The 19,033-nt window shown below is 42.0% G+C and overlaps 2 protein-coding genes across 2 annotated transcripts; both read left to right on the top strand.

Moving 5' to 3' along the window:
- Positions 1-717: 717 nt before the first annotated feature.
- Positions 718-9,111, top strand: LOC120823612 (uncharacterized). Its single transcript, XM_078107967.1, has 6 exons — positions 718-1,227; positions 4,477-4,628; positions 4,729-4,864; positions 5,208-5,231; positions 5,536-5,583; positions 7,810-9,111. Exons 1-6 carry the CDS (start codon positions 1,188-1,190, stop codon positions 8,049-8,051), a joined length of 642 nt encoding a protein of 213 aa, XP_077964093.1. The 5' UTR covers positions 718-1,187; the 3' UTR covers positions 8,052-9,111.
- A 1,103-nt stretch (positions 9,112-10,214) lies between these two features.
- LOC120823613 (uncharacterized) lies at positions 10,215-17,772 on the top strand. Its single transcript, XM_078107966.1, has 6 exons — positions 10,215-10,381; positions 13,085-13,236; positions 13,337-13,472; positions 13,824-13,847; positions 14,152-14,199; positions 16,449-17,772. Exons 1-6 carry the CDS (start codon positions 10,342-10,344, stop codon positions 16,688-16,690), a joined length of 642 nt encoding a protein of 213 aa, XP_077964092.1. The 5' UTR covers positions 10,215-10,341; the 3' UTR covers positions 16,691-17,772.
- Positions 17,773-19,033: the final 1,261 nt, after the last annotated feature.

Here is a 19,033-nt window from a genome sequence, read left to right as displayed (position 1 = left end):
CAGTCTCTGAGTCGGGCTGTGACAAACCTGTCTCAAACCTGTACAGCAGTGGTGTAGTCCATATTTTTGTAGTACTGTGATTTTCCCCTCCTACCCGCCTGTCCCAGAGCGACAGCCCATTCACTAAGCAACTACGCGAAGACGTAATTTCAACGTATTTAATATTTCACTTAAAACGTCATAAATATGAAACTACGGACTGCGTGCTGTTAATATGATGCGTTTAAGACATAATAATGCGGGCAGGTTCAAACATTACTTGTAAACCCTCCGCTCACATCTGTAACGCGCATGCGCGAGTTATTAGCCGCCTGCAGAGCTCCGACCGGGTGCAGCACGAGGGGCCGTTTAACTACGGAGACACTCTTACGCGTACTGATGAAACACTCATCATCTCACTAGCAAGGGCGTAACCATGCATTCTTTGGGGGGGGGGGGGGCGTCTCCCCCCCCAATACACAGCAGAAAATATGTAAAATATATGTTCTGCTTTTATGAACCCTGTCAATGGAACAGTCTGTAGTTATGTTTGATTTATTTTCAATTAATTTCCGTTTGTTAAGAAGAACGCACCGGGACTCTCTGAGTGCCCGCTCGCTCCTCAGCGGCCGACGGACGCCACACGACCCCCGTCAGCCGCGGCGTCCAGCGGACCCCCCAATGTCTAAACCATGGTTACACCCTTGCTCACTCGTGTGTATGAATTAAATCTCCGTTACACCGGAAGGCGGAAGCAAAGAGGGCGGGTTTTGAACAGCGAGAAGCGTCAATCTTACCCCCTTCCTTAATATGCTTTTAAGTCCGGACTCGCCCGTCCTTGTGTAGGTCCAAGTTCATAAATACTACCATATTTAAATCACGAAATGTAATTTTACGAGTTTTTCAGACGAGAAGTTAGTTGTTTAAGCAACATTTCTGCGGTCGGTTTATCAACAATCACCCCTTTGCCCCCCCATGTAAAATTTTCTAGATCCGCCACTGCCTTTTTGGGTCTGGTTTAAAGGTGCGGCATGTGTTGTGCTGACGTTAATTTCTCAAAATCATTTACGGTAAACCTGTTGTCACGGGTTTGCAGGAGGCGGGCAGCTATAAATACCCCCCCATCCCGCGTCTCGCCGACACTCTATCGAAGGCTGCCAGATGTTAACATCCTGCTGAACTGAAGTTCCGCGCACATTGGCCTAAAGATGATTTATAGCAAGTTACGGATCTTCTTCGTCGTTATCGGTAAGTATTAAATATGTTTGCGCGAAAAGACTAAAGATCTAAAGCGAAACCAAACTTGAGGCATTCAATTGAAAATCGAGAATAAACCAGAATAAAACAGACGTGGTAACGACAAGTTAGATACGTGCGTGTCTCCAGATGAACCGAGAAAACCGAATGTTACTCAGTAACTAGCGTGGTGCGGTGAGAGTGAAATCAATGCAAATCACAGTATTCACGTGGTAAAATAATAATCTGACACGGGAAATCAACAAAGTTGAATGGATACTTTTTGAGTGACGCCGAGTGCGAAAAGTGGTCGGTGGCAGGTTCCTTTGCCAGAACGGCAGGTTGCGGTGGTCTGATCCTTTTTCAGAACGGCATAAGTCGATCTCAGTTGGGTATTTAACGACATGCAAATACCATGTCACGTTAAATGAGTATCTTCGTGACCGTGGGTTTGCCGTACATGCTTTTTTCTAACTTTATTGACAATCTAGCAGATCACATCCACTCGCAAGTAGCACAGCGTCTTAAATAAAGTGACGTATGTCTTAATGTGAGGCTTTAGTAATGAACAAAAAAAGGGATTCTATGTTGATTAAGTCTGAGCAATGTTTTGGTAACCGACGGAAAACAGCGGACAGAGCGCACCCGCGGACTGACTACAACCCCCTCAACCCCCCCCCCTGCACACCCGCACACCCGGTCCGGCCAAACCGTTCGCCCGATCACCACCAGCCGGTTCTCGGTTTATTTATTTATGCCGATACATATGTCCCACTATTGCCTTAGCATTAGCATGCGTTAACATAGCGATAATCAGAGCGGCGTATCGAAATAAAGAAATACAACGAGAACCGGCTGGTGGTCGGGCGAACGGTTTGGCCGTCCTGGGGAGAGGGCGCACTCGGTCCTACTGTACTTTTCTGTTCTCATGAGATCTGATTCCCGTAAAAGGCTGGTTTTCCCAGAAGGGAAGGAAAGGTACTTTCCAGCGAAGTGACACTCTCCTGCAACAGACTGAAATGTCTTCACTGTCTCTGGCTTTGTTACATGGGAGTCCAGCGGTGGGGACCGTAAACCTCATTAGAATAAACATTACATAGAGATTTGGTCAAAACTGAACACACAGTACACACACACACACACACATGCAATTCAACCGGCATCATACACGAAAATATTACTAATCTTACTACAATGTATTACTCATGTTGTGGGACATGAACCCGGGCACACAGTAAAATTGCGGGGACTTGTTCTCTTTTTGAGGACAATGTCCACGTCATTATAAGATCTACTATAAGTGAGAAGCACGGCCGTCCTCCAATCAGAGGATCGGCGGTTCGACCCCGGGCCCTTCTAGCCGCATGCTCCTGTAGCTGTGACTACGTGGATGATAGTTCCTGATGGGCAGGTGGCGCTGTGCACCGTAGCTGCTGTAATCAGTGTATGAATGATGACGTGTAGTGTTAAAGCGCTCGGAGCGGTCGGGATACTAGAAAGACGCTGTACAAGTACAAGTATACTTGGTTTAAGTACATGTAGGTTTGGTGACCGTGAGGATTGTGCAAGAAGCTGTTATAAAGTTACAGATAGATGAAGTGATGGTGGCGTGTAGTGAAAGAAGCAGGAAACCTGCGCCGCCATTAACACATCACTGTGTGCACCAGGCCCAAAGCCTAGAGAGGCCTTCTGTGCTATTTCACTGTGTGTGGGTGTGTGTGTGTGTGTGTCCACAAGTGTTTTTTGGGGAGGGGTGTTCTTCTGGTTGGGATGACTCATAAACCGGTTTAATCCTGTCTACGTACTCCTCACTCTCCCGCTGTCTTATGGCTGATGCATGTGAGGCCCACTGGCGTTTACATCGCTTCATCTGCAACTTCAGAGCGGTCCAAATGATTTATGCAACAGTGGAGAAAAATAAATAGTGTGGAGGCTTGTAGCTGCTACAATCAAACAACCACATGGGTCATGAGTGACTTACATTTGGTGATGTTGGCAAAAAATGAACCATGCCTCGCCTTAAGTCAACGTTGCATTAAGTGTGTGATACGACTTTGAGTCCATTGTTTGAATAATGTTCCATCTCTGGTTGTTTTGGAGTTTGAATTAAGTCTGTTGCAGGACTCTTTACAATACTGGTTTTATTCATTCAATTGTTCAACACTAAGCAGCATTATCTAATGAATCTGAGTCACAAAGACGCGTGCTGCAGTAACGGTCTTTCCCTCATAGCTGCAGGGGAAAGTGTTTAAACACGCCCTGTGAGGTAATCTCCTCCAAACAAACACTGTAAAGAAATCATTGTACTTAAGTGTAAAGCAAACTCTCAACAATTCTGTCATCTTTACAGCATGTGTTAAGTAGGGGATCAGTCTGACTCAGATAATCTACAGTATATATTGTTAGCATTTGACAAATTGGAATTATGAGACTATGGTCACTCACTCCTCCAATGGAGCAGACGTCCAGACTGGAAGGATCTTGTTGGATCTTTTTTTTTTATGTCTTGTTATTTTTGTTGTCTGTTGACGTAAAGTATTTTATTAGTTGATCGCATGTAGCAAGTGTGAGTGGTATATGTAGCTGGTGTAAATGTACCCTGAAGTGTAGTGGAGCATGTATTTAATTACTTACTTATACCTCAAAAATGTACTTACATTAAATAATTATTCGGTCAGTTCATATTCATTTTGTAGTTTCTACCATAAATATATATATATGTGTATGTATTTATTTAGCATATTCCATGAGTATTATCGACAAGTGATCTGAACTCTGATCTCTGATAAACCAAAGCTTATCTCTGTCTTGACTAAACACATAGATTTCTTTTCAATTAGCTCTGTTTTCATGTTCATTTATTCAGAGATCTGATAACAATCCGAATTGTTGTTAAATAAAAGTCACTCAAACTGGTTTCTATCTGCTGTGAAAAGCTGCACGAGAGTAGATATTTGAAAAGTACAAATACTCTGACTGACTTCTCACTCCCTTCACTTCCTGTCTTTCCATTCATCCAGGTTTTAGTGTTGCCCCCCTTGTAGTGTAGATTGACATTCACAGCACCCTTCATGACACACGTGTTCTCTGCTTAAAGACACATTTTATCCATTCTGTGTTCTTGCATGTGGTCTAGAATAAAGTTCTGATAGCATTTAGAAAGGATCTCAATGAGATACAATCAAGTTATTGAAATCAAACCGGAGAGGAACATGGACACGCCAGCCTAAGTTTGTTTTGTTGTTTGTTTATCCTTGTCAGGTTTTGCAGTGCTGCCGGTTCACCCTTCAGCTGCAGCAAAGCGTCCGTCCGATCTGACCTGCAACGTCACCGAGAAAAACAATGCATTCATCTACCTCCTGTCCCACCCACCCAGTTCCTCCAAGTGCAAAACGCTCTGGGAGGACAAGAACGTGAGTCCTTCACACTCGGCCCCAACTGGGTTCATCAGAGAGGATCTCTAATAAGCTGAGCATCTTTCCCCATCCTCAATGTTTTTTTTACATTTTTCAGAGGACTGTCATCGTAATGAACCGTGAGTCTGTCCCAGCGGTCCAGAATGTGACCGACCAGTCGCTCACCCTGGATCACTGCGAGCCCTCACTGGTCTACACAGTGGAGTGCCACGATGAAACAAACATGCTGATGGGGAGTACCGTTAGTTTAGCAGTCCTAGCTGTAAATAAACATTATGGATTTTCATTATTAATTCATGTTTTTATCCGTAATCGGTATTTTCTAAGTGAAAAAATTGAATTTCCCAGAAGATAACTGCAGCCAATTCTTGGACAACATTCAGATTTCTTGTTTTGTGAGATTAGCAGTCCAAAGCCCAAACATAGTCAGGTTACTATTATAAAATAAAAAATAAGCTTTGTAAATACTGTATTTGTACCTGCTAATCAAACCTGAAACATGTCTGGACATGTTCGGTGAAGTTATGAATTTGGCTCTGTAGAATCACTTCCTTTTCCTCCTTTTCCTTTTTTAGGTCCGTGGAGAAGCCAACTGCCAAAGTAAGTGTGGCATTAGATCATTTTTCTTCACCTTTTCCGCTTTCTGTCCACACATTGTAAAAGATGGTCTCTACCAAAGAGGGGCGAGTACATTAAACTACACGCATGCTGACTCAGCAGAGGCAACGTTCAGTGAGAACAGTTGAGAAGAAACACAAACAGAACGGCAGCACAGAATGTCTGAGAGCTTCACTGCATTGCATTTGTTTTTAAATTAACAGCAATTTAGGGAGGAATAGGACATTTTCACAACTAACCCTTTACATTTTTCTGGTTTGTTCTCCACATTCTTTTTGTGCTCTAGTCAACTGCAGCAGACTCCTGGATCCAGAAGATAATCTCACACCCACTGGTGAGTCTGTTTCCTCTACGAATTCACTTTGTGGTTTTAGATTGCCGCCTTGTGTATAAAACCCCCTTTTTGCCCGCCGATTGTGTTAAAAATGTAAGCGCTCGACCACAGGATGCTTTTGTGCAGCAGTTTTCAGGAAGTAGAAAACTCCAACTACATTACCGTTAGTTACACCTGGTAACTGTGACCATCATACAGCTTCGTGAAGGAGATGAAAAATTGCAGATTCCACAAAAAGAGCATCACCTACACAATAAATCACATCATCATCTACATCAGTCATACAATCATCTACATTTAGAAGAAATAAAACCAGGATTCTAAATGAAGTGTCATGTGTGGCTCACCGCACCGTGCGTCAGGTAGACGGTAGAAGACAGAAGAGCAGCGGCAGAAAAAGAGGAAGTTTGACATACAGTGGTTTGTCACGTCATAATTGTTTGAGATAGACTAAGAAAATCCAGCTGTTTGTTGATCATTGTTTTTTGCGTATATTTACTTTAGTCTTTTACTAAAGTCTTTAGTTAGTATTATGACCAGATGATACACTGCATTCAGAAATGCAGTGAGCCTACATTCTTCACCTTTTGACTGAGCCACTCATTTAATCCAACAAGTTTAACCAAGAGGAGGCAACACACAGGTTGTAAATAAAGAAATTGTTTTATCTAAACAATTTCTCAAAACAACCTTTACTTGTTCTACTTCACACGTGTAAACCAAGAGAGAATTCAAAGGCAAAGGATTTACCTTTTACACCACAACATCATTGTTACGGCCCTTTTGTAGATGCCAGGACAATAAAACCACAATCAACGACAGGCGACAGAGTCAGGGTAAAAGGGGTCTTTCTGGTTTTTATTATTACACAAAAAGATGGCTCCCAACAGGAGGGAGGGAGATGGTGGAAGATGGGACCTACAGGTTGTGCCAAACAAATGAAATGAATATAACAAAACGAGGCCTAGCTCACCACTGGCTCTTCATCCAAAACAAGTCAAACAAAATACCTTACCTGCTTCTCTAAAAAAGGACTAAAGGAAAACGTTACACAGGAGACAACAACCACTACACCTGGTGTGTCTATACAAAGGTATACACACGTGCAAAAATGTACAGGGTACCCCAACGTACTAAGGTCCTCAACCTCCACCTTACAAAACTCCAGTTTTGCTACCAGACAGCCAAAGCTCACGAACAGGAAGACTGGCCACCAGCCCGCAGCGCAGAACACACCCCCTTTCACTTCTCAGGAGTCTTCCTTTATGGACCGCCACCGGAACGGCTGATTGCTTTCCACCTGTGTTTGGAGTTGGCCAATCAGCATAATCACTGGGGGAGAGAAACCAATCAGCAGGAGGGAGAACGAAAAGGACACATGCAGACCGTCCCCGTCTGGCATGTAACACCCCCACCCATATAAGCTCAGAAAAAAAATTAATGCCACAAAAACAATCTCCCATAAAGTTACAATCTAAATTAATAGCTGAACATAACTATACAGCACGAGACAAGGCATCAGCAAGAACATTTTCAGATCCCTTTTTATGCATGATGTTAAGGTTGTAGTCCTGAACAATGAGAGACCAACGCATCAGACGTTGGTTGTAGTTATGCATCCTGGAAAGAAACACAAGAGGGTTATGGTCGGTGAATACTTGAACAGGCTTTTCACTTGAGCCAAGATAAACCTCAAAATGCTGTAGAGCAACAGGGCCAGAGCCTCCTTCTCTATTGTTGAATACCCAAGCTGATGCCTGTTGAATTTCCGTGAGAAATAACTCACAGGGTGGTCGATGCCGTGGGCATCCTCCTGCAGAAGAACTGCATCAGCTCCAACTGCGCTGCAACCTCCAACTTGAAAGGCAACATGAAATCCGGGGCCTTCAGCCTCTTTGGCCAATCAGCGTAATCACTGGGGGAGAGAAACAAATGAGCAGGAGGGAGAACGACAAGAACACATGCAGACCGTCCCCGTCTGCCATGTAACAATCGTACTGATAAATGTATTGCTTTGCCAATTTAATAATAGAAAAGAAGAAATGCATTTTTACAAGATAAAACCACAGGGAAGGCCAGATGAGATCTTTCAGGTCGGAGCAAAGTGGTGGAACAACAGACATCATCCATAGAGCCACATTGCTAACGTAACTAATAATGACCATGTTTTTGAAAAAATGCTAAATGGAATGACTCATTTTCTCTCATCTTTGTCTCGTCTTTCAGTGAACTCCACCATGATCTGCATCACTGAGAGTCGGTGTCTGCCAATGACTTCCTTTGTTTTTATTGTCATCGGTTTAATTGGTATTGTTATTTTAGTTGTTGTGGCTCTTTGGTGTTACAAGAAATGGAGAGCGAGAGGATCTGGGACAACGGGAGTTTTTTACACTCAACCATATGAACAGGTGGTAGTCAACATAAAGACCCCCGTAGGAGACGATGTGGTGCAAAACCACATCGTCTGAACAAGGAAGAAGGAAAGTGTCAATGTTCTCGATAATGTTTTTTTAAGTCCTCATCATCAGTGCCTTATTGACAAATGATGAAATAAGATAAGAAAACTGCAGATAGAAAACTATTAATATTATATTATATCATGTATTATAACTAGTTATATAGAGGGGAGGAGTATAAGTATTAAGATATGTCATATGATGGTGTTTAAACTTGTTCGGGAAGGTTAACTGTAACTGTCCATCAGCTCACCTGACGGTAAAACCACATGATGTGGTGCCTTTCTGATCAATTGTGATATTGATCTTCGCTGTGGAAGTGGAGATTAATTCATTATAACTTTATAATACGTTTGTACACAGTTGACATGTTGTATCTCAGGGATCTTGGACTCCTGCTTTGTCTTATGTGAGAAACCTGGAGGCCGTTTCAAATAAATACCAAATAAAACCAGAACTGAGAGTTTAAAACGGCCGGAAAGCTGCGTGGAGCAGCAAAGTTATAAGATGTTCATTATGAGTGAATGATTTTAGAATAAAGGTTCATTTGATGTTTTCATAATTCTGATTAATGCAAATGTAAAGACAATGAATAGTTTAGATTATTATGAAATTTGCTTTGCTTTTATTTTTGTGGATCAAAGAAAATTAAAATGTGCTTTCCTTTTAATCATGCCAATTATTCAATATATGTGTTTATTAAGATAACTCCAGTTTTAATTAACCCCAATGTAAACTATTTGGGGTGGTATAAACTAATGATTCTATGCATTTGTTGTGTGTATTTTCTGTTCAGTATATTGAACCTGATTGGAAAGTTTAAAAGTGGGGCGTAGGAACATGTTTTATTTGGCTCTGTATACAAATCAGAGTTTGGGGTTATGAAATAATGCTGTTCAGAGATGATGTGTGTGGCTTATATGAGTGCTTCCTGCTGAATGAATCATTAAAAAAAACACACCTCCATTGTATCTTCAGATCGACGTCTCAGCCTCTCAGAGGCTGTGAGTTGCTCTCGTGGAGGGTTTCTGACTTTTTTTCTGAATACAAAATAAAAAAATGTAACGTATAATTTTTGTGATTGTTTATTTAAAGCAGACTTTTTAAAATCTCACTCCAGCATCTCTTTACACAATACAAGTTAGTTTACACTTTTCACTCACCGCAACTAAAGGATCGAACAGCGTTTAAAGAAGCTTTGAGAAGCACTTAAACAAACAGCGGGTCCACAGATCAGCTGCTTCATGATGAGTTTTTATTAAATGGCCAATAATTAATGATTACGTAAGTTATATTCTGAAAAAAATGGCCTCTGCAAGAACACCACATGCTGCAGTCGAGCATCCACCATCTCACACACTGTCTCGTTGCGGTGCAGAGAACATCTGGAAAGCCCCTGCATGTCGTGCTCTTCGTAAAGTTCTGTTGGTTTATTTGGATGTCCTGTCATGGGGTGATAGCCAGAACGAGGGTTGGACTCAAAAGCAGGATCCAGAGAAATAAAACATTTTATTTTTGGCAGCAGAGGGACATAGTTCTTAGTTTTGGTAGCAAAACTGGAGCTGGCCAAGTTACCACTAGGAAGGCAAAACGATCTGGCGAAGACTGGCGCTCCTGCTGTTCCTTAAGAGGGGTTCAGCTGTGACAGCAGGCAGCCACCAGACTCCGCCCAGGTAACCACGGAAACCTGCTCTCCCAGCCTGAAACCACACCTCCAAAGCCGAGTCAGACCGTGACATGTCCCATGTTTCACTGCTTCAATTGATCACATTTCTGATTATGAGTAATAGATATATAGATTCTCACAGTGTATAGAGGAATAGAGAATGGCTCTGACTGTACACACAGACGGGTGTGAATTTATGAATGAAAGTGACAACGTTCTGTCACGATGATGTTGTTACGTGTCATCGCGCTCTCGTTAGTGGGTATATGGGAATCCTTGACTTTTCCTATAGTATCACGCAGACTACAACGCTGCTGTACAGTTGTTTATAATGGAAGTTAACAAGCGCATAGAGCAGGTCGTCTAGAACAAGAACGACGTGAAAATACATTTTGGGGATCTGGTTTAAAGACTGCGCTATTCTTTTAAGTGAGGTGTTGTACCAACGTTATAATTTCTCAATAGAGTTTATAAAAACAAAAAAATTTACGTCAAACCTGATGTCTCAGCATTTGCACATAGGAGGCGGGTCCATAAACATAACGCCCCGCCCGCTGCGTCCACGGCCCGTCACTCCACGGAAACCTGCCAGACGTTAACATCCTAAACTGAAGTTCCGCGCACATTGGCCTAAAGATGATTAATAGCAAGTTACCGATCTTCTTCGTCGTTATCGGTAAGTATTCAATATGTTCGCGAGACTAAAGACTGAATATCTAAAGCGCTCAAACCAAACTCCATTACGCAATTACGCATGGAGTTGCCTCAGCTGTCGATTGAGATTTGCGGCATTCAGATGAAAACCGAGAATAAACCAGAATAAAACAGACGTGGTAACGACAAGTTAGATGCGTGCGTGTCTCCAGATGAACCGAGAAATGTTACTCAGAAACTAGCGTGGTGCGGTGTGTGAGAGTGAAAACAATGCAAATCGGAGTATTCACGTGGTAAAATAATAGTTCAAAACGGGACATCAATAAAGTTGAATGGACACTTTTCTGTTCTCATGAGACCTGATTCCCGTAAAAGGCTGGTTTTCCCAGAAGGGAAGGAAAGGTACTTTCCACCTGCAGCAGGAGCGAAGTGACGCTCCCCTGCTGTAGACTGAAATGTCTTCACTGTCTCTGGCTTTGTTACATGGGAGTCCAGCGGTGGGGACCGTAAACCTCATTAGAATAAACATTACATAGGGATTTGGTCAAAACTGAACACACACACACACACACACACACACACACACACACACACACACACGCAATTCAACCGGCATCATACACGAAAATATTAAATACTTACTACAATGTATTACTCGTGTTGTGGGACATGGACCTGTGCACAGTAAAATTGTGGGGACTTGTCCTCTTTTTGAGGACAATGTCCTTGTCATAAAAGATCTACTATAAGTGAGAAGCTCGGCCGTCCTCCAATCAGAGGATCGGCGGTTCGACCCCGGGCCCTTCTAGCCGCATGCTCCTGTAGCTGTGACTACGTGGATGATAGTTCCTGATGGGCAGGCGGCGCTGTGCACCGTAGCTGCTGTAATCAGTGTATGAATGATGACGTGTAGTGTTAAAGCGCTCGGAGCGGTCGGGATACTAGAAAGACGCTGTACAAGTACAAGTATACTTGGTTTAAGTACATGTAGGTTTGGTGACCGTGAGGATTGTGCAAGAAGCTGTTATAAAGTTACAGATAAATGAAGTGATGGTGGCGTGTAGTGAAAGTAGCAGGAAACCTGCGCCGCCATTAACACATCACTGTGTGCACCAGGCCCAAAGCCTAGAGAGGCCTTCTGTGCTATTTCACTGTGTGTGGGTGTGTGTGTGTGTGTGTGTGTGTGTGTGTCCACAAGTGTTTTTTGGGGAGGGGTGTTCTTCTGGTTGGGATGACTCATAAACCGGTTTAATCCTGTCTACGTACTCCTCACTCTCCCGCTGTCTTATGGCTGATGCATGTGAGGCCCACTGGCGTTTACATCGCTTCATCTGCAACTTCAGAGCGGTCCAAATGATTTATGCAACAGTGGAGAAAAATAAATAGTGTGGAGGCTTGTAGCTGCTACAATCAAACAACCATATGGGTCATGAGTGACTTCCATTTGGTGATGTTGGCAAAAAATGAACCATGCCTCGCCTTAAGTCAACGTTGCATTAAGTGTCTGATACGACTTTGAGTCCATTGTTTGAATAATGTTCCATCTCTGGTTGTTTTTGAGTTTGAATTAAGTCTGTTGCAGGACTCTTTACAATACTGGTTTTATTCATTCAATTGTTCAACACTAAGCAGCATTATCTAATGAATCTGAGTCACAAAGACGCGTGCTGCAGTAACGGTCTTTCCCTCATAGCTGCAGGGGAAAGTGTTTAAACACGCCCTGTGAGGTAATCTCCTCCAAACAAACACTGTAAAGAAATCATTGTACTTAAGTGTAAAGCAAACTCTCAACAATTCTGTCATCTTTACAGCATGTGTTAAGTAGGGGATCAGTCTGACTCAGATAATCTACAGTATATATTGTTAGTGTTGACAAATTGGAATTATGAGACTATGGTCACTCACTCCTCCAATGGAGCAGACGTCCAGACTGGAAGGATCTTGTTGGATCTTTTTTTTTTATGTCTTGTTATTTTTGTTGTCTGTTGATGTAAAGTATTTTATCAGTTGATCGCATGTAGCAAGTGTGAGTGGTATATGTAGCTGGTGTAAATGTACCCTGAAGTGTAGTGGAGCATATATTTAATTACTTACTTATACCTCAAAAATGTACTTACATTAAATAATTATTCGGTCAGTTCATATTCATTTTGTAGTTTCTACCATGAATATATATATATATGTGTATGTATTTATTTTGCATATTCCATGAGTATTATCGACAAGTGATCTGAACTCTGATCTCTGATAAACCAAAGCTTATCTCTGTCTTGACTAAACACATAGATTTCTTTTCAATTAGCTCTGTTTTCATGTTCATTTATTCAGAGATCTGATAACAATCCGAATTGTTGTTAAATAAAAGTCACTCAAACTGGTTTCTATCTGCTGTGAAAAGCTGCACGAGAGTAGATATTTGAAAAGTATAAATACTCTTTGACTGACTTCTCACTCCCTTCACTTCCTGTCTTTCCATTCATCCAGGTTTTAGTGTTGCCCCCCTTGTAGTGTAGATTGACATTCACAGCACCCTTCATGACACACGTGTTCTCTGCTTAAAGACACATTTTATCCATTCTGTGTTCTTGCATGTGGTCTAGAATAAAGTTCTGATAGCATTTAGAAAGGATCTCAATGAGATACAATCAAGTTATTGAAATCAAACCGGAGAGGAACATGGACACGCCAGCCTAAGTTTGTTTTGTTGTTTGTTTATCCTTGTCAGGTTTTGCAGTGCTGCCGGTTCACCCTTCAGCTGCAGCAAAGCGTCCGTCCGATCTGACCTGCAACGTCACCGAGAAAAACAATGCATTCATCTACCTCCTGTCCCACCCACCCAGTTCCTCCAAGTGCAAAACGCTCTGGGAGGACAAGAACGTGAGTCCTTCACACTCGGCCCCAACTGGGTTCATCAGAGAGGATCTCTAATAAGCTGAGCATCTTTCCCCATCCTCAATGTTTTTTTTACATTTTTCAGAGGACTGTCATCGTAATGAACCGTGAGTCTGTCCCAGCGGTCCAGAATGTGACCGACCAGTCGCTCACCCTGGATCACTGCGAGCCCTCACTGGTCTACACAGTGGAGTGCCACGATGAAACAAACATGCTGATGGGGAGTACCGTTAGTTTAGCAGTCCTAGCTGTAAATAAACATTATGGATTTTCATTATTAATTCATGTTTTTATCCGTAATCGGTATTTTCTAAGTGAAAAAATTGAATTTCCCAGAAGATAACTGCAGCCAATTCTTGGACAACATTCAGATTTCTTGTTTTGTGAGATTAGCAGTCCAAAGCCCAAACGTAATCAAACAGTCAGGTTACTATTACAAAATAAAAAATAAGCTTTGTAAATACTGTATTTGTACCTGCTAATCAAACCTGAAACATGTCTGGACATGTTCGGTGAAGATATGAATTTGGCTCTGTAGAATCACTTCCTTTTCCTCCTTTTCCTTTTTTAGGTCCGTGGAGAAGCCAACTGCCAAAGTAAGTGTGGCATTAGATTATTTTTCTTCACCTTTTCCGCTTTCTGTCCACACATTGTAAAAGATGGTCTCTACCAAAGAGGGGCGAGTACATTAAACTACACGCATGCTGACTCAGCAGAGGCAACGTTCAGTGAGAACAGTTGAGAAGAAACACAAACAGAACGGCAGCACAGAATGTCTGAGAGCTTCACTGCATTGCATTTGTTTTTAAATTAACAGCAATTTAGGGAGGAATAGGACATTTTCATAACTAACCTTTTACATTTTTCTGGTTTGTTCTCCACATTCTTTTTGTGCTCTAGTCAACTGCAGCAGACTCCTGGATCCAGAAGATAATCTCACACCCACTGGTGAGTCTGTTTCCTCTACGAATTCACTTTGTGGTTTTAGATTGCCGCCTTGAGTGTATAAAACCCCCTTTTTGCCCGCCGATTGTTAAAAATGTAAGCGCTCGACCACAGGATGCTTTTGTGCAGCAGTTTTCAGGAAGTAGAAAACTCCAACTACATTACCGTTAGTTACACCTGGTAACTGTGACCATCTTACAGCTTCGTGAAGGAGATGAAAAATTGCAGATTCCACAAAAAGAGCATCACCTACACAATAAATCACATCATCATCTACATCAGTCATACAATCATCTACATTTAGAAGAAATAAAACCAGGATTCTAAATGAAGTGTCATGTGTGGCTCACCGCGCCGTGCGTCAGGTAGACGGTAGAAGACAGAAGAGCAGCGGCAGAAAAAGAGGAAGTTTGACATACAGTGGTTTGTCACGTCATAATTGTTTGAGATAGACTAAGAAAATCTAGCTGTTTGTTGATCATTGTTTTTTGCGTATATTTACTTTAGTCTTTTACTAAAGTCTTTAGTTAGTATTATGACCAGATGATACACTGCATTCAGAAATGCAGTGAGCCTACATTCTTCACCTTTTGACTGAGCCACTCATTTAATCCAACAAGTTTAACCAAGAGGAGGCAACACACAGGTTGTAAATAAAGAAATTGTTTTATCTAAACAATTTTTCAAAACAACCTTTACTTGTTCTACTTCACACGTGTAAACCAAGAGACAATTCAAAGGCAAAAGATTTACCTTTTACACCACAACATCATTGTTACGGCCCTTTTGTAGATGCCAGGACAATAAAACCACAATCAACGACAGGCGACAGAGTCAGGGTAAAAGGGGTCTTTCTGGTTTTTATTATTACACAAAAAGATGGCTCCCAACAGGAGGGAGGGAGATGGTGGAAGATGGGACCTACAGGTTGTGCCAAACAAATGAAATGAATATAACAAAACGAGGCCTAGCTCACCACTCGCTCTTCATCCAAAACAAGTCAAACAAAATACCTTACCTGCTTCTCTAAAAAAGGACTAAAGGAAAACGTTACACAGGAGACAACAACCACTACACCTGGTGTATCTATACAAAGGTATACATACGTGCAAAAATGTACAGGGTACCCCAACGTACTAAGGTCCTCAACCTCCACCTTACAAAACTCCAGTTTTGCTACCAGACAGCCAAAGCTCACGGACAGGAAGACTGGCCACCAGCCCGCAGTGCAGAACACCCCCCCTTTCACTTCTCAGGGGTCTTCCTTTATGGACCGCCACCGGAACGGCTGATTGCTTTCCACCTGTGTTTGGAGTTGGCCAATCAGCATAATCACTGGGGGAGAGAAACCAATGAGCAGGAGGGAGAACGACAAGAACACATGCAGACCGTCCCCGTCTGGCATGTAACACCCCCACCCATATAAGCTCAGAAAAAAAATTAATGCCACAAAAACAATCTCCCATAAAGTTACGATCTAAATTAATAGCTGAACATAACTATACAGCACGAGACAAAGCATCAGCAAGAACATTTTCAGATCCCTTTTTATGCATGATGTTAAGGTTGTAGTCCTGAACAATGAGAGACCAACGCATCAGACGTTGGTTGTAGTTATGCATCCTGGAAAGAAACACAAGAGGGTTATGGTCGGTGAATACTTGAACAGGCTTTTCACTTGAGCCAAGATAAACCTCAAAATGCTGTAGAGCAAACAGGGCCAGAGCCTCCTTCTCTATTGTTGAATACCCAAGCTGATGCCTGTTGAATTTCCGTGAGAAATAACTCACAGGGAGGTCGATGCCGTGGGCATCCTCCTGCAGAAGAACTGCACCAGCTCCAACTGCGCTGGCATCAACCTCCAACTTGAAAGGCAACATGTAATCCGGGGCCTTCAGCCTCTTTGGCCAATCAGCGTAATCACTGGGGGAGAGAAACAAATGAGCAGGAGGGAGAACGACAAGAACACATGCAGACCGTCCCCGTCTGCCATGTAACAATTGTACTGATAAATGTATTGCTTTGCCAATTTAATAATACAAAAGAAGAAATGCATTTTTACAAGATAAAGAAGAAATGCATTTTTACAAGATAAAACCACAGGGAAGGCCAGATGAGATCTTTCAGGTCGGAGCAAAGTGGTGGAACAACAGACATCATCCATAGAGCTAACGTAAGTAGTAATGACCATGTTTTTGAAAAAATGCTAAATGGAATGACTCATTTTCTCTCATCTTTGTCTCGTCTTTCAGTGAACTCCACCATGATCTGCATCACTGAGAGTCGGTGTCTGCCAATGACTTCCTTTGTTTTTATTGTCATCGGTTTAATTGGTATTGTTATTTTAGTTGTTGTGGCTCTTTGGTGTTACAAGAAATGGAGAGCGAGAGGATCTGGGACAACGGGAGTTTTTTACACTCAACCATGTGAACAGGTGGTAGTCAACATAAAGACCCCCGTAGGAGACGTTGTGGTGCAAAACCACATCGTCTGAACAAGGAAGAAGGAAAGTGTCAATGTTCTCGATAATGTTTTTTTAAGTCCTCATCATCAGTGCCTTATTGACAAACGATGAAATAAGATAAGAAAACTGCAGATAGAAAACTATTAATATTATATTATATCATGTATTATAACTAGTTATATAGAGGGGAGGAGTATAAGTATTAAGATATGTCATATGACGGTGTTTAAACTTGTTCGGGAAGGTTAACTGTAACTGTCCATCAGCTCACCTGACGGTAAAACCACATGATGTGGTGCCTTTCTGATCAATTGTGATATTGATCTTCGCTGTGGAAGTGGAGATTAATTCATTATAACTTTATAATACGTTTGTACACAGTTGACATGTTGTATCTCAGGGATTTTGGACTCCTGCTTTGACTTATGTGAGAAACCTGGAGGCCGTTTCAAATAAATACCAAATAAAACCAGAACTGAGAGTTTAAAACGGCTGGAAAGCTGCGTGGAGCAGCAAAGTTATAAGATGTTCATTATGAGTGAATGACTTTAGAATAAAGGCTCATTTGATGTTTTCATAATTCTGATTAATGCAAATGTAAAGACAATGAATAGTTTAGATTATTATGAAATTTGCTTTGCTTTTATTTTTGTGGAAATCAAAGAAAATCAAAATGTGCTCTCCTTTTAATCATGCCAATTATTCAATATATGTGTTTATTAAGATAACTCCAGTTTTAATTTAAGGTAAGGGTAAGTTTTTACCCCAATGTAAACTATTTGGGGTGGTATAAACTAATGATTCTATGCATTTGTTGTGTGTATTTTCTGTTCAGTATATTGAACCTGATTGGAAAGTTTAAAAGTGGGGCGTAGGAACATGTTTTATTTGGCTCTGTATACAAATAAGAGTTTTGGGGTTATGAAATAATGCTGTTCAGAGATGATGAGTGTGGCTTATATGAGTGCTTCCTGCTGAATAAATCATTAAAAAAAACACACCTCCATTGTATCTTCAGATCGACGTCTCAGCCTCTCAGAGGCTGTGAGTTGCTCTCGTGGAGGGTTTCTGACTTTTTTTCTGAATACAAAATAAAAAAATGTAACGTGTCATTTTTGTAATTGTTTATTTAAAGCAGACTTTTTTAAATCTCACTCCAGCGTCTCTTTACACAATACAAGTTAGTTTACACTTTTCACTCACCGCAACTAAAGGATCGGACAGCGTTTAAAGAAGCTTTGAGAAGCACTTAAACAGCGGGTCCACAGATCAGCTGCTTCATAATGAGTTTTTATTAAATGGCCATTAAGTTATATTCTGAAAAAATGGCCTCTGCAAGAACACCACATGCTGCAGTCGAGCATCCACCATCTCACACACTGTCTCGTTGCGGTGCAGAGAACATCTGGAAAGCCCCTGCATGTCGTGCTCTTCGTAAAGTTCTCTTGGTTTATTTGGATGTCCTGTCATGGGGTGATAGCCAGAACGAGGGTTGGACTCAAAAGCAGGATCCAGAGAAATAAAAGATTTTATTTTTGGCAGCAGAGGGACTTAGTTCGGGATCCGTGGCCGGGGAAGATGCTGGAGAGGCACAGGGGTCCAGGCGGCAGGAGCGGTGCGGTAGATAGAACCCACGCTGGAGGGAAAGGTAAAGATCCGGCTGGCTGGAGGAGTTCTCTCAAGCCGCGGAGGGCGAGAGGGGAAGCCGGGGAATCCGTCAGGTTCCGAGAAGCAGGCTGGGATGGGACCGAAACATGAAGAAAAAAAAAAGTCAATGCAAAAAACTCTTTCCTTAGAGAATCGATCTCGGGTGAGAGCTGGCCAAGTTACCACTAGGAAGGCAAAACGATCTGGCGAAGACTGGTGCTCCTGCTGTTCCTTAAGAGGGGTTCAGCTGTGACAGCAGGCAGCCACCAGACTCCGCCCAGGTAACCACGGAAACCTGCTCTCCCAGCCTGAAACCACACCTCCAAAGCCGAGTCAGACCGTGACATGTCCCATGTTTCACTGCTTCAATTGATCACATTTCTGATTATGAGTAATAGATATATAGATTCTCACAGTGTATAGAGGAATAGAGAATGGCTCTGACTGTACACACAGACGGGTGTGAATTTATGAATGAAAGTGACAACGTTCTGTCACGATGATGTTGTTACGTGTCATCGCGCTCTCGTTAGTGGGTATATGGGAATCCTTGACTTTTCCGATAGTATCACGTAGACTACAACGCTGCTGTACAGTTGTTTATAATGGAAGTTAACAAGGGCATAGAGCAGATCGTCTAGAACAAGAACGACGTGAAAATACATTTTGGGGATCTGGTTTAAAGACTGCGCTATTCTTTCAAGTGAGGTGTTGTACTAACGTTAT

This window comes from Gasterosteus aculeatus, chromosome 8 (genome assembly GCF_964276395.1).
Source record: "Gasterosteus aculeatus chromosome 8, fGasAcu3.hap1.1, whole genome shotgun sequence".
Lineage (NCBI taxonomy): Eukaryota > Metazoa > Chordata > Actinopteri > Perciformes > Gasterosteidae > Gasterosteus > Gasterosteus aculeatus.
This window is presented reverse-complemented; position numbering and strand designations above follow the sequence as displayed.

What these genes read in the sequence shown, in the direction of transcription:
- LOC120823612 (XM_078107967.1), top strand. Translation starts at nt 1,188, where the DNA reads ATGATTTATAGCAAGTTACGGATCTTCTTCGTCGTTATCG. An exon ending in CGCTCTGGGAGGACAAGAAC is followed by an intron (nt 4,629 to 4,728) that starts GTGAGTCCTTCA and finishes TACATTTTTCAG; the next exon opens with AGGACTGTCATCGTAATGAA. An exon ending in AGATAATCTCACACCCACTG is followed by an intron (nt 5,584 to 7,809) that starts GTGAGTCTGTTT and finishes CTCGTCTTTCAG; the next exon opens with TGAACTCCACCATGATCTGC.
- LOC120823613 (XM_078107966.1), top strand. Translation starts at nt 10,342, where the DNA reads ATGATTAATAGCAAGTTACCGATCTTCTTCGTCGTTATCG. An exon ending in GATCTTCTTCGTCGTTATCG is followed by an intron (nt 10,382 to 13,084) that starts GTAAGTATTCAA and finishes TATCCTTGTCAG; the next exon opens with GTTTTGCAGTGCTGCCGGTT. An exon ending in AGATAATCTCACACCCACTG is followed by an intron (nt 14,200 to 16,448) that starts GTGAGTCTGTTT and finishes CTCGTCTTTCAG; the next exon opens with TGAACTCCACCATGATCTGC.